The sequence below is a fragment of the Podarcis erhardii genome, assembly GCF_964252035.2.
Source record: "Podarcis erhardii genome assembly, chromosome: Z".
Taxonomy (NCBI): Eukaryota; Metazoa; Chordata; class Lepidosauria; order Squamata; family Lacertidae; genus Podarcis; species Podarcis erhardii.
The window spans coordinates 38,199,046-38,213,335 of record NC_138504.1 but is presented as its reverse complement, the minus strand read 5'-3'; the positions used below and the strand labels follow the sequence as shown (position 1 = coordinate 38,213,335).

Sequence of the window (14,290 nt, the reverse complement as noted above, 5' to 3'; positions counted from 1 at the left end):
TTTTGCTTGCCAGTCCGTTTTTGCGGGGATGGTATCACTGTTACCAGAAACAGTAGATTCAAATTCTTTGTACTCATTCAAATCCTAGCAGATGTTGGTTAGATCGGACAAATAGCTGAAGAGGAAACTGAGCTGCTGTAGCCAATAATGTGGGATTTAAGAGGTTTTTGTGGTAAGGGGGAATTGTGTGCTTTGACAATGTAGTGTGTTCACACCCTCAGTTGCTTTCCTGTGTAAGTCGCTTTGAGGTACCTGAATGCAAAAATAATGTCGGATTATTATTTTTTTTTAATGATATTTATTAAGTTTTACAAAAGGTAAAAAGACAACAAACAACAGACATCAAAAATACAAACAACATCAAAAATCATAAAGAGAAAAAAAGAAAACATAAAAAAGATTCAACCTAGTAATAAAAAATTAAAAAGAAAACTCTGGTTCATTTTAATAGTCTTCAAAACCTTATTTTCCTTACTTCCTCCCACCTTCCCTTCTTGTATTCCACTTTAAAAGTTTTTTCAGCAAGCTCATTCATATTCATTTTCATCCTTTATCTTTCCCTTTGTACTCTTACTTATCTTAATCGCTAGAACCCCATCATTTAATTTACACTGCCCTTAGCACTCATAGATCTTACAATAATTTTGTAGGTAAACTTTAAACTTCTTCCAATCTTCTTCCACCAACTCTTCTCCTTGATCTCGGATTCTGCCGGTCATTTCTGCCAGTTCCATATAGTCTATTACTTGTATCTGCCACTCTTCCAGGGTGGGTAGATCTTGTGTCTTCCAGTGTTTTGCGATGAGTATTCTTGCTGCTGCTGTAGCATACATAAAAAAAGTTCTATCCTTCTTTGACACCAATTGGCCAACCATACCCAGAAGAAAGGCCTCTGGTTTCTTTAGAAAAGTATATTTAAATACCTTTTTCAGTTCATTATATATCATTTCCCAGAAAGCCTTAATCCTCGGGCAGGCCCACCAAAGGTGAAAGAAAGTTCCTTCCGTTTCTTTACATTTCCAACATTTGTTATCAGGCAGATGATAGATTTTTGCTAGCTTGACTGGGGTCATGTACCACCTGTAAATCATTTTCATAATATTCTCTCTTATGGCACTACATGCCGTAAATTTCAAACCGGTGGTCCACAACCGTTCCCAGTCAGCGAACATGATGTTATGACCAATATCTTGTGCCCATTTTATCATAGCGGATTTAACCGTTTCATCCTCAGTATTCCATTTCAGCAGCAAGTTATACATTCTCGACAATACCTTGACACTGGGTTCTAACAATTCTGTTTCTAGCTTCGATTTTTCCACCTGGAAGCCAATTTTCCTGTCCAAATTATAGGCCTCTCTTACTTGAAAATAATGTAACCAATCACGCACCTTATCTTTAAGTTTCTCATAGCTCTGCAATTTCAATTTATCTCCCTCTTGCTCCAGAATTTCCCAGTATTTGGCCAGTTAGTTTCCATGTTAAGTTTTTTCAAGGCCTTAGCCTCCATTGGAGAAAGCCACCTTGGGGTTTTATTCTCCAAAAGATCTTTATATCTGACCCAGACATTAAACAACGCTTTTCTGACAATATGGTTTTTGAACGACCTTTGTACTTTATCCTTACCATACCACAAATATGCATGCCATCCGAAAGCATTATCATATCCTTCCAGATCAAGAATGTCTGTGTTCTCAAGAAGTAGCCATTCCTTCAGCCAGCAAAAAGCTGCCGCCTCATAATATAGTTTAAAGTCCGGCAGGGCAAACCCTCCTCTCTCTTTCACATCAGTAAGAATTTTGTATTTAATCCTGGGCTTTTTGCCCTGCCAGACAAATCTAGAAATTTCTTTTTGCCACTTCTTGAAACAGTCCATCTTGTCAATTATCTGTAACGATTGAAACAAAAACAATAGTCTTGGCAATACATTCATTTTGATGACTGCTATTCTACCCAGTAAGGATAACTTTAAATTTGTCCATATCTCAAGATCTTTTTTCACTTCAGACCAACATTTTTCATAATTATCTTTAAATAAGTTAACATTCTTTGAAGTCATGTTCACCCCTAGGTATTTTGTTTTTTTCACTACTGTTAAATCTGTTTCTCTCTGAAACCTGTCTTTCTCCATTTGTGTTAAATTCTTCTCTAAAACCATAGTTTTTAATTTGTTTAGTTTAAACCCTGCCACCTGACCAAACTCTTGTATTAGTTCCAAAGCTCTTCTAGTACTAGGGATTGGCTCCTGTAATGTCAAAACTAGGTCATCTGCATAGGCTTTTAATTTATAATGTTTTGCTCCGACCTGTATACCCTGAATCTGTTGGTCCCTTCTAATCATATTTAGCAATATCTCCAGGACTGAAATAAAAAGTAGAGGGGAGATTGGGCAGCCTTGTCGTGTCCCTTTCTCTATCTTAACTTCTTCTGTAACCGCATTGTTCACAATTAACTTTGCCTTTTGTTCCGAGTAGATCGCCCCTATACCGTTTCCAAACCTTTCTCCCACCCCCATCCCTTGCAGATTTTTCTTCATAAAACTCCAAGAGATGTTATCAAAGGCTTTCTCAGCATCTATAAATATCAATACTGCTTTTGTATTGATATTAACTTGTAATTTTTCCAAAATATCAATTAAGTTCCTTGTGTTATTTGACATATGTCTATCTGGGAGAAAGCCTGCTTGATCTTTATGTGTAATTCCTGCCAAAACTTTTTTTAATCTTTTAGCTAAAATGTCTGCAAAAATTTTGTAATCCACGTTAAGTAGGGATATGGGGCGGTAGTTCTTAAGCTGTGTCTTTTCCACTTCATTTTTCGGTATAAGAGTGATATAAGCATCTTTCCACGACTCCGGCGCTCTTTTCCCCTCCATAATTTCGTTGCAAACCTCCATTAATGGTTGAATTAAATAGTCTTTCATCACTTTATAATATTTGGAGGAAAGCCCGCCTGGGCCTGGAGACTTGCCAAGTTGCAGATTCTTAATGGCACCTTCAACCTCCTGTTCAGAAATTTTTCCATTCAATATTAGTTTGTTCTCTTGTGAAATATTTTGTAATCCATTTGTTTCTAAAAATTCATCAATCCTGGTCTCATTCTGTGGCCCTTGTGCGTACAATTGTTTAAAATATCTCTGGAAACAATCTTTAATCTCCTGTGGGTTTTGTACATTCCTTCCATTTACTTCAAGATTTGTCACAGTGTTTAGTTTTTGTCTTTTCTTCAGCTGCCATGCTAGCAGCTTTCCACACTTATTAGCTGATTCAAAAGTTCTTTGTCTCATTTGTTTAATCTTCCATTCTATGTCCTGATTAACCAGTTTCAAATATTGTGCCTGATATAATTTGATTTCTCGCAGGATCTCCTGTGACTTTGGTTTAGTCCTTAGTCTCTTCTCTCCATCTCCAATTTTCTCCAAAATCTTTCCTTTTCTTTCTTCTTGAAGTCTCCTCTTTAAGGTATTTTGTTGGATCAAAAAACCTCTCATGACCGCCTTACTCGCGTCCCAGATTATTCTTTTTTCTACAGTTGTCTTCAGATTTATTTCAAAGTAGTCTTTCATAGTTTTTTGGGCCTTCTTAATAATTTCACAGTCTCTAAATAAGGTGTCATTCATTCTCCATCTAAAGGAACCAATCGGTGTTAATTTCATGTCCATTTTCACAGGATTATGGTCGGAGCAAGCTTTTGGACAGATTTCCACTTTCCGTCTCTTAGGTGCCATCCCTCTTGTAATCCAGATTTGGTCAATTCTTGTCCATGTCATATTGGCTTCAGAGAAAAAGGTCCCCTCTCTACCTAGGGGTTTTTTAGTTCTCCAAATGTCAATCAAGTCCATATTGTCTGTCACTTCAAAGAAAGTCTTTGGTAGCCTTCCATCTTTTGTAACTACCTGTCTTTCAGATTTGTCCATGTTTGTCGGATTTAAGAGGTTTGGTGATGCATCTTACTCTAAACACCCATGACATGTCATAGAAAATAATCCAACTCTGGGATCATTTCTTGAGGTTAATTCTTGCACTGAACAAGTGGTGTGTGTTGTGACGTGGGGTTTGTGATGATACATTTTGGAGGGAACAATATCAGGCAATCACAGTCCTGCCTTTTGGAGGAAACCAATAAGACAGAGGATCCAAATACAGCAGCTTAAATGAACCAATAGTAAAAACTGGAAAACTCAAGATCTACCCACACTGGAAGAGTGGCAGATGCAACTGATGGACTATATGCAACTGGCCGAGATGACTGGCAGAATCCGTGACCTGGGAGAAGAGAAGATGGAGGAAGACTGGGAGAAATTCAAGAAGTATCTACAAAAACATTGTAATTTGGTTGAATGCTAAGAAGGATGCTAGATTATAAAAAACTGGCCACCACTAAATTAGACTTGAAATTTGATGATAAGTGAGACTAAAGAAATTATAAAATTTTTTGGAAGAAGTGCTAGATTATATTTGAATGAGTGGACATGAGATTGTAAACAAGTTGATAATTTGTTTGGAAAAAACTTTTAACGATGTAAATGGGAGCGGGAGACGTGAGGGAGCCCAAAGAAGTGATGAAATTATGTTTGTGATAGAAGTAAGACTGTTTATTATTTGTGCAGTTATATTTAAAAACTTTAATAAATATTTATAAAAAAAAAAAAAAATTAAATGAACCAATAGTAGCTGTACCCTCTGGAACCAAAAGGCAGTTACTTTACCCTAATGCAAATACAGACAATAATAATACAGATATAAAATCCTTTGACTCAATACACAACACCCCTCCCCCCCTAGTGAGCACAGCAGACGTAATCTCTCAGGTACTGTGGGGTCCTACAACTTCTACTTGATCTCCTGACAACAGGTGTTGCTGGTTCTGGATTGGGTGTCACCTGTGGTAGGGGGGCTGCTATAGGGGTTTCGTCAGGAACAGATGGAGTCCCAGACATCTCAGTGTCCCCTACCTGTACCTCGTCATCCTGAGGACTAGCAGACCCTGGTTCATTTGCTGAAGCCCCTGGTGATTGCACCTCTGGGCCATGCAGCTCTGCGTCGTTAGCCAGGGATGAATTATCAGACTCCTCCCTGCTGAGCGCCCGGCGCCTCAGCTGATCTATATGTCTCTTCCAAACTTGCCCATTTTCCAAGGTCACATAATAGGACACAGGTCCACTAGTCCGGGTGACCACACCAGCCACCCACCGCGAACCTCGTGAATAGTTCCTCACCCAGACCAGATCTTCAGGGGCGAAATACCTTGTTGTGTTAGTCTCAGCCTGGGGGTTTGCTCTTGAATTACGGTTTGGCATTTTATCCGGGTGGACATAATCCAGCACCGTTACCAATCTTCTACCCAAGAGCAGCTCAGCTGGCGACTTGCCCGTCGCAGTACACGGCGTCGCATGCTGCAAAAATAACATTCACGCGATGCGAGCTGACCAGTTACCCTCCATTAAGCGCGCAATGGATTCTTTGGCTGTTCTTACCATGCGCTCCGCCTGCCCATTGGAGGATGGGTGAAAGGGCGCGGATGTGACCCCTCTTATGAAGTTATCAGCCAAGAATGCCCTGAATTCTTGGGATACAAAAGCTGCCCCATTATATGATACAATGGTCTCAGGTAACCCGTGGGTTCCAAACAGCTGCCTCAACACCTTGATTACGGCAGCTGATGCCATGCTAGGGACCATCGCCACTTCTAACCATTTGGAATATGCATCGACGATAACCAAAAAGACCTTCCCCTGGAATGGCCCCGCAAAATCTAAGTGCAGCCGGCTCCAGGGAGATCTGGACTGCTCCCACCAGTGAACTGGTGCTCTGGCCACTTCTGGCCGCACCTCTTGGCATGCCTTGCATGTTCGTACCCACTGTTCTATGTTCTGGTCCATTCCAGGCCACCACACATAACATCGGGCTAGCGACTTCATCCTGACCATTCCCGGGTGTCCCATGTGAAGCGTCTCAAGAACCCTGTTTCTCAGTGGTGCTGGGATGATCACCCTATCTCCCCACAGGAGACAACCCTTATGCATGGATAACTCGTGCTGCCTTGTCGCATAACACCTGAATTTGTCTTCATGCGGACCACCTGGCCCCCCCCCTCCCCACCCAAGTGAGCACACGGGAGAGAACAGCATCTTTCCTCATTTTCTCAGCAATATCGGTAGCCATTACAGGAGCCCCTGGAAGTGTTTCCAGCATCATTATGTGCTCCGCTGGAGCAGGATCCTCATTGCTCCCGCCAGGAAGGGGCAATCGACTCAGCGCATCAGCGTGGCACAACCGTTTCCCCGGCACATGGGTCAAGGTGTAGTGGAACCCGTTCAGGAATATAGACCAACGCAACATTCTGGGGGAGAGAATTTGTGGCGTTTGTTTGTGCGGGTTGAACAACCCCAACAGTGGTTTGTGGTCCGTTTCAATGGAGAAATGACGACCGTACACATAATCATGGAACTTTTTGATTCCTGCCACAATTGCAAGCGCCTCTTTGTCAATTTGAGCAGAGTTGCGCTCCGTGGGCAACAACGTACGGGAATAGAAAGAGATGGGCTTTTCCGACCCATCCGGTTCCCTATGACTCAGCACCGCCCCCAGGCCGTATTGAGAGGCATCACATGCCAGGACCAGCGGCTTCGATTCATCATAATGAGCAAGGACGCTCTTGCTACTCAGCATTCCTCGCAAGGAGTCAAAAGCCTTCTGCTGCTCCTGCCCCCATCGCCACACATTCTTTTTCTGCAACAGTCTATGTAATGGTTCAGCTACCGAAGCTTTCTGGGGTAAGAACGAATGATAAAAGTTAATAAGTCCCAGGAATGACTGCAACTCAGTTTTGTTCTGTGGTCGTGGTGCCTCGATGATGGCCTTAACCTTAGCATCTGTGGGGTGGATGCCTGATGCATCAATTTTAAACCCCAAGAATTCCACAGTTGGCACCCCAAAACTGCATTTTTCCTTTTTTAGTTGCAACCCCACCTCCTTGAACTTGAGCAACACTGCACGGACACGCGCAACCAGTTCCTGTGGGTCTTTTCCAGCAATCAAAACGTCATCAAAAAATGGCAAGACCCCCGGCAGACCTCCTAACAGGCGTTCCATGAGCCCTTGAAAAATCCCTGGGGCCACACAAACTCCAAATTGTAATCTGTTAACTCTGAACGCCCCTTTATGTGTGACAATAGTCTGTGCTTCCGCTGATTGTGGGGTTACTGGCAGCTGTTGGTAAGCTTGTGCCAGGTCAATTTTGGCGAACACCTTGCCCCCAGCCAGTTTAGCCAACAGATGTGATACGACTGGAATGGGGTATGAGTTTCCCCTGAGTGCCTTATTGATAGTACATTTGTAATCAGCACAGATCCTGACTTCCCCATTTGCTTTAAGGGGCGTGACGATTGGAGTCTCCCACTTAGCGAAGTCCACGGGTGAGAGAACTCCCTGCTTGACCAATTTCTCCAGCTCTGCTTCGATCTTGGGTTGCAGTGCAAATGGCACTCGCCTTGGTTTGAGTCGGATTGGGGCCACCCCAGGGTCCAATTCGAAGTCAACTGGGGGCCCTTTATAACAACCCAGTTTTCCATTAAAGAGACCAGCAAATTCTTTGCATAATGCTTCGCTCATCTCAGGGCAGGTTTGGATTGAATTAAGCCCTGATGTACTCAGTCCCAGGGCGGGGAACCAGTCAGTGCCCAGGAGACTGGGGCGACTGCCCTTCGCAATCACCAGTTTGAGTACCGCCTGTTTGTCCCGGAACTGTACTCTCACGGCACGCATTCCCATGACATGGATGCGGCCCGCTGAGTATAAAGTTGCCGGGAAGGGCTCCAGAGGGGGCAACTTACCCCTGGGGAAGAATGTCCTCGTGGTCTGGTCCGACACGATAGTGAATCCAGATCCGGAGTCCACCTCCATGTCGCACAGCTGACCCTCAATCTTCACCTTGACGTGTGCCTCACCTTGCGCTGGAAACTGCACGACCCTCCCGTTGATCTCCGTTACGTAGTGGCAGTCCTTTAGAACATGGTTTGCTGTGGGCGGTCTGCGATGCTCCAGTCTAGGTGCTCCTGTCGCTCCCAACGCCGCCGATCTACAGACCCTGGCAATGTGACCTGTCTTTCCGCACGTCCGGCACATAGCATCCCGGAAACGACAACTCTTCCGCTCATGGTTTCCGCCACAACCAGGGCACCTGCCTCGGTGATCTTTGTGCACTGTGCAGGCCTGACGCACTGACTCGACCCCACGGACTGGGCTCTGGCTCGGAGTAGCCTCTAGCTTGTCCATGGCATGCACAACTTCTATCTGTGGCTTAGGGGCCCTGCGACTGGCATCAAGCTCCTCTCTTTCATAATTCTCCGTGGCGGTGGCCTCCTTCAAGGCTGAAGCAAGGGTAACCTCTTCTTTAGCCACGATGCGTCTTCTGGCTTTCTTGCTGCTCAGACCACCGATAAACCGATCCAGGAGAGTCTCTTCCAGATCTTGGAAGTCGCAGTGCTGAGCGAGCTTCCGCAGTTCAGCTAGAAAGGCAGATACAGACTCCCCAGCACGCTGCTGCCTCTTATGAAACTCCATCCGCCGGGCCATCTTGGTCTCAGTAGGTGCTAAATGGCTTGTTAGGCAGGCAAAAATATCTTTGAGAGATGTCTCACTTAGCTTCGCTGGGGCAAGCAATGCCTTGGCCAGCTTGAAGATCTCAGGCCCACAGTAGCTCAGGAATGTGGCCCTTCTTTTGCTGGCATCGGTGATCCCTTGAGCCACTGCGAAGAACTCGAAGCGTTCGACGTAGTCTTCCCACGTGTGGGGCTCTGATGGCTGGAAGGGCTCCAATACCCTTGGACTCTCCATTGTCCTGTGGGCAGGGTCGTCTTCTCAGCTGGCCAGTGAGTCTTGTTCTTAGCTACAATCCGGACTCTGAGGCAGGGCTGCGTTTAACCGCTCCTCAGCATTCCGGATCCCATCCTCGTCGCCAGTTGTTGTGACGTGGGGTTTGTGATTTCAGCTCTCTTGACATAATATGCTGGAGACAGTTCTCTAGTAACACTTCTTTATTAAAGCAACAAGACTGAGACCTGGGGAGGGGAGAGCTACATTTATAGGGACAGGGAACTAGCTAGAAAGGATACATTTTGGAGGAACAATATTAGGCAATCACAGTCCTGCCTTTTGGAGGAAACCAATAAGACAGAAGACAGAGGATCCAAATACAGCAGCTTAAATGAACCAATAGTAGCTGTACCCTCTGGAACCAAAAGGCAGTTACTTTACCCTAATGCAAATACAGACAATAATAATACAGATATAAAATCCTTTGACTCAATACACTACACCGTGTGCCTTTCATTCCCACACACTGCTCCAATAATGTTTGCAGCTGAAGCCTACATTTCAAGAAAGTTCCAGGAATCAGTGAACAGAAGCATTGCTGATTTTTCTACAGTGTCTTATAACAAGCTTGTAAAGCTTGTGTGGCCTGGGTAGCCAATTCAAAATTTGTGGTCACCAGAACATGCCCTTGCTACAAAGAGCCTGCTGCACCAGTGGAAGATGGTGTAAGATGAAGGACAAAGATGCAAGGGTGTGGTATCTTTCCCTGTCTCTGCACCTGCATCATCTTCCTCCAGCTCAGAGCCAGAAAGGTAAGACAGAGGTTTGTTTTGGCTCTCTGTTCACACCCAGCAAGTGCAGAATTAAAGCAAGCTGTAGGCTTCTAACCATGTTTGGGACTGTGGAGAGCGTAATTATTTTTATCCCTCAGCAGCTCTAATGTCAGAAGAAGGCCTCAGACTTGACTCACTCACAAGAGCCCTCTAACATGACATTGAAAAAGTGTGGGGGTGGGGTGGGAGGGAGAGTTGGACTCCCCAGAGTTGGAATTAATAGATGGCAGAAAAACCCAGTGTCTTGTCAATACATAATTCCATTTAAAAGCTGTAAAATCATGAGTCCCAGCTCTTGGGAGCAGGAAAGAAGGGGTTGGGAGCGATTCACTGATAAATGTATTTATGCACTGGCTCAATGGGAAAACTTTAGAAATTCATCGGAAATCACTCATTGTATCTATCTTCTTTGTTCCAATGGCATTTAGGACCCAGGGAAGTTTAGCCAGTTTTGTTTAGCCTGGAGAAGAGGAGGTTAAGGGGTGATATGATAGCCATGTTCAAATATATAAAAGGATGTCACATAGAGGAGGGAGAAAGGTTGTTTTCTGCTGCTCCAGAGAAGCGGACATTGAGCAATGGTTCCAAACTACAAGAAAGAAGATTCCACCTAAACATTAGGAAGAACTTCCTGACAGTAAGAGCTGTTTGACAGTGGAATTTGTTGCCAAGGAGTGTGGTGGAGTCTCCTTCTTTGGAGGTCTTTAAGCAGAGGCTTGACAACCATATGTCAGGAGTGCTCTGATAGTGTTTCCTGCTTGGCAGGGGGTTGGACTCGATGGCCCTTGTGGTCTCTTCCAACACTATGATTCTATGATTCTAAGTGAGGTATAAGGGGAGGGGTGAGTGAGCCCACCATAATCCCCGAGATGTACAGACACCTCTGCAGGGCCTTCCCAAGGAGTCATGGGCCAGTGATATCCAACCACCTCAGTCACAATGCCTATCCATCCTATAGTGGGATGAAGCCAGACAAGACAGAGGGGTGTATTTGATTTGACTCAGGGACCAAGGAGCTGTAAATACTTTCCTTTGTACTGGGATGGGAGAAAGTGTGAAAGACTATATTTGCGTGACAGGGGTATGCCTGGATCTCAGGTTCTCAGGCATTACCTCAATAGAATTAGAACAGAGAGAGGGGGGAAATCAAAAGAAGGGAGATTACCATATTCATTTTTTCAAATGGCAGAAAATTTAAATTTAAAAGACGCATGGAGACATAGATACCCAAATGAAAAAATAATACACAAATTATTCTGAGGCCAAGCAATAGGCAGAAAGAATAGCTGGAATTTGGATAACAAACAATTTAATTTGGAAAATCAAAAAGGTAGAAATACAACCTAAATCAATAACAGGCCATAATTCAATTATGATGGAGTTAAGAAACAACAGAAAAATACAGTTGACCCTTGGGTTATGTTACCTTTGGGTAACGTAATCCTTGGGGTGCAAACCTGGAAGTGTTTCACTGCGTGGTCATGCACAGAAGTGCTCAATTGAGCTGTGCGCATGCACAGAAGGGCGTCTCCAGTTACAAAGTTTTTGGGATGTGGCCAGGCTCCAGAACAGATCCCATTCGTAACCGAAGATGGAGAATGAATGAAAAAATCTTAAACAATGAAAAGATAATGAACAAAGCACAAGAACTTCTGAAGGAATTTTTTCAAATAAACATGGCACAAGAAACATACATCAGAGTGAAATGGGATGCAAGCAAAGCTTTCATAAGAGGATTTTATATACAACATGATGCGATACAAAAAAGAATTAGAGAGGAAAAATTCGATCAAATTAGAAAGGAAATAGAAGCAAATGAGAAAACATTAGCCAAAGACCCAAAGAATGAAAATGCAATTAAAAAAAGAAGAAATTATTTCAAAATTATTTCTATTGTGTCCATTTCACCCTGAGTGCTTGGCCTCTCCTTCTCAATTCTGGCGGAGAGCCTGAGAGGCGGCCTTGCAGTTTAAGCAGAGGCTGCACGAGTTTGTTCAACCGGTGCTTCCGAAGAATGAGCCTCAGGAGCTGCAAAAAGCAGACTGTCTTGGGCTCCTTTGAGAGCGGTGAATGGCGGACTGCTTGAGCTTTCCTTCAGATTAGCCAAAGGAGCGGGGGATGCCACTGGTGCTGGTTCTCGGAGAGAGTTGCTGTGGGGATCCCCATAAAGGGGTGCGGCACTTGGCTGCTTCCTTTCCGCAGGTTCTTCCTCCTCGGTGCTGCTGCTCCCCCTTTGCTCCTCCTGACTCTCCAGCAGCTGCAGAGTTGTTGTCTGGAACAAGTAGAGGGGAGGGGGGGTTATTTGCCACAAAAAAGACTGCAGCCCCTGATGAAAGTACTGTGTAATGGTTGGTCTCTAACCAGGACTCAGGAGACCAGGGTTTGAATCCCTACTCAGCCACACAGGCACAGCTAAGTACTTTCACTTTGTAGTACCTTAGATACAACCTGTTATTTCTAGAGAGCTGGGCTTCACCCTCTTTGCTGCTCCCATGATTAGTAATATGGGGCTAAATGCCACCCCAATCTCTGACCGGTGCAAGATTCCAGGGGTCTAGGCACTTAGTCTGTGTTTCCTTTGGAAATGAGGCACAGTGTAGACTGTGGTGTCATAATGATATCTATCTATCAATACTTTATTGTGGTCCAAAGATCCACAAAACAATTTCTAAACTAGATACAGTTAAAACAACCAGACAGACAGATGGAAGAAACCAAGGCAGTCATTTGTTTTATCTAGGGCATAATGATCTTTGTTTCTTACAACCTCCGAAAGAAACTTTGCCACGGCCAGTGTAATATCATTTGACCTGTCTTCCAAAAGGTATTTAATATGAGAGGCTTCAGATTTTCCTGGAAAATTTGCCAGTAGGGGATTGATCAGTTGGTCCCTTGCGTGTTCATGCAATCGATGTCTGCAGAACATAAACAAAGCCTATTCTGATAGAGGATGCCTCTCAGCCTGTCATTTAGAACTTCCAAGGGAAATACATTTAGTCTGGCTTTGGTAAATAAACGCCGATAGGTAGGTACAGACAAATTCCTAAGGTATGAGGATATTTGATAGTCATACCCATATTGGATTCCAGCTGCGACCAGGCTACAAATTACATAAGATCGGGATTGCAGGTCCCTATGTGAGATGTCCCAAAGCCTTTGCCTCAAGGATTCAAGGGCAGTGTCATAACCCAGATGATATAAGAGGGATGATGGTAGTGGAGCAACACACGTTAATTTGCCCACTTGTCCCTTTCAATCCTCCCTTTAAGAATGATCAGAGTTCAAGGGCATCTTCCAGGGAGGCAAAGAACAGTCAAGGGTGCAAAGCTGGGGGGAGGGGTGGCACTGGGAGAATCCTAAGGGTCAGAGAGAGTTTTCCAGGGAGCCACTTCTGGCCTCGGGTGATGACTTTTGCCACCCCTGGGCACTACCTTCTCCAGATTCTCCTTCTTAATGCGGATATCAGCCAGCTCCTCTTCCAGGGCTACCACCTTCTCATCCAACTTATTCCCGATCAGGTTCTCCTCCTGGTATCTGCTTTTCATGTCATCAGACAACTTCTCAAATTCTGTGAAGGTGGGGCACATAGCCAGTGACAGACGAAGCCTGTGCCACAGTGCATGTCCCTGTTTCCATCCATTGCTGTAGCTAAGCCTAAGTACAGCACCATCTGAACCATATGCTTTAAACACTCACAGCTTCCCACAAGACATTCTGGGAACTGAGAACATTCTGTTAAGGGAGCTGAGAGGTGGTGGGAAACTGCAGTCTGCCACAACCCCCCAGCTACAATTCCCAAACTGTTAAACTATGCTGGAAATGGCTGCTTAAGCAGGGCTCTCCACTTCTACACAACTACAGTGGTACCTCGGGTTAAGTACTTATTTCGTTCTGGAGGTCCGTTCTTAACCTGAAACTTAACCTAAGGTACCACTTTACCTAATGGGTCCTCCCGCTGCTGCTGTTGCCACGCCACAGGAGCACGATTTCTGTTCTCATCCTGAAACAAAATTCTTAACCCAAGGTACTATTTCTGGGTTAGTGGAGTCTGTAATCTGAAGCGTCTGTAACCTGAAGCGTCTGTAACTCGAGGTACCACTGTATTGGCAGCTGGAAAAAAATCACACTTCCCAGGATTCCTTGGGAGAAAGCCATGCCTGACTGCAGTGGCATGATAATGCTGTATAGTGTGGATGGGGCCTCCGTGTAACTTTAAAGACATATCACATGTTTCTTCTCACTCTTACACCGCTCTGCTCTTTCATGCAGGGCAAGGAAGGTGCAGAATCTGCACAAACCCATTTTCTATTACATTATGTTAATGTTACTTATTGTTTGTAAGCTGGAGATTCATTTCAACAAAAAACAGCATAGAAATACAATCAATCAAGTTTGTAGAGATCAGAAGCTTGCCTTTTTTAAACAGATGGAGTTAAAGTCAAGAGTCTTTTTGGAGATTGTGTGCCTGAGTTTTTAACAGCTACACTGCAGGAGGCCCTAAGGAGCAGGACCTTCAGAGGTTGCTGGACTCCAACACCCATCATCCCTGGCTATGCTTGCTGGGGCTCATGAGAAGTGAAGGCCAGTAATACTTGGAGGGCCACAGGCTCCCTACCTGTAAGCTAAAGAATTTCCTAGGAT

The 14,290-nt window shown here is 44.3% G+C and overlaps 1 protein-coding gene across 4 annotated transcripts in view; it reads right to left on the bottom strand.

The window, feature by feature from the left end:
• The window catches only part of LOC309333689 (FK506-binding protein 15-like), a 78,142-nt gene that overhangs the window by 33,168 nt on the left and 30,684 nt on the right, over positions 1 to 14,290 (bottom strand). For 2 of the 4 annotated variants that reach the window (XM_081847369.1, XM_081847368.1), the window contains exons 21-22: positions 13,081 to 13,217; positions 10,942 to 11,921 (exon numbers count right to left, since the gene is read on the bottom strand). The exons of the other annotated variants lie outside the window; for them this stretch is intronic. In XM_081847369.1, coding sequence (XP_081703495.1) covers positions 11,619 to 11,921; positions 13,081 to 13,217 — 440 coding nt within the window. In that variant the 3' untranslated portion in view covers positions 10,942 to 11,618. Of the gene's footprint in view, positions 1 to 10,941; positions 11,922 to 13,080; positions 13,218 to 14,290 lie in introns of those variants that run through there. 4 annotated transcript variants of the gene reach the window in all.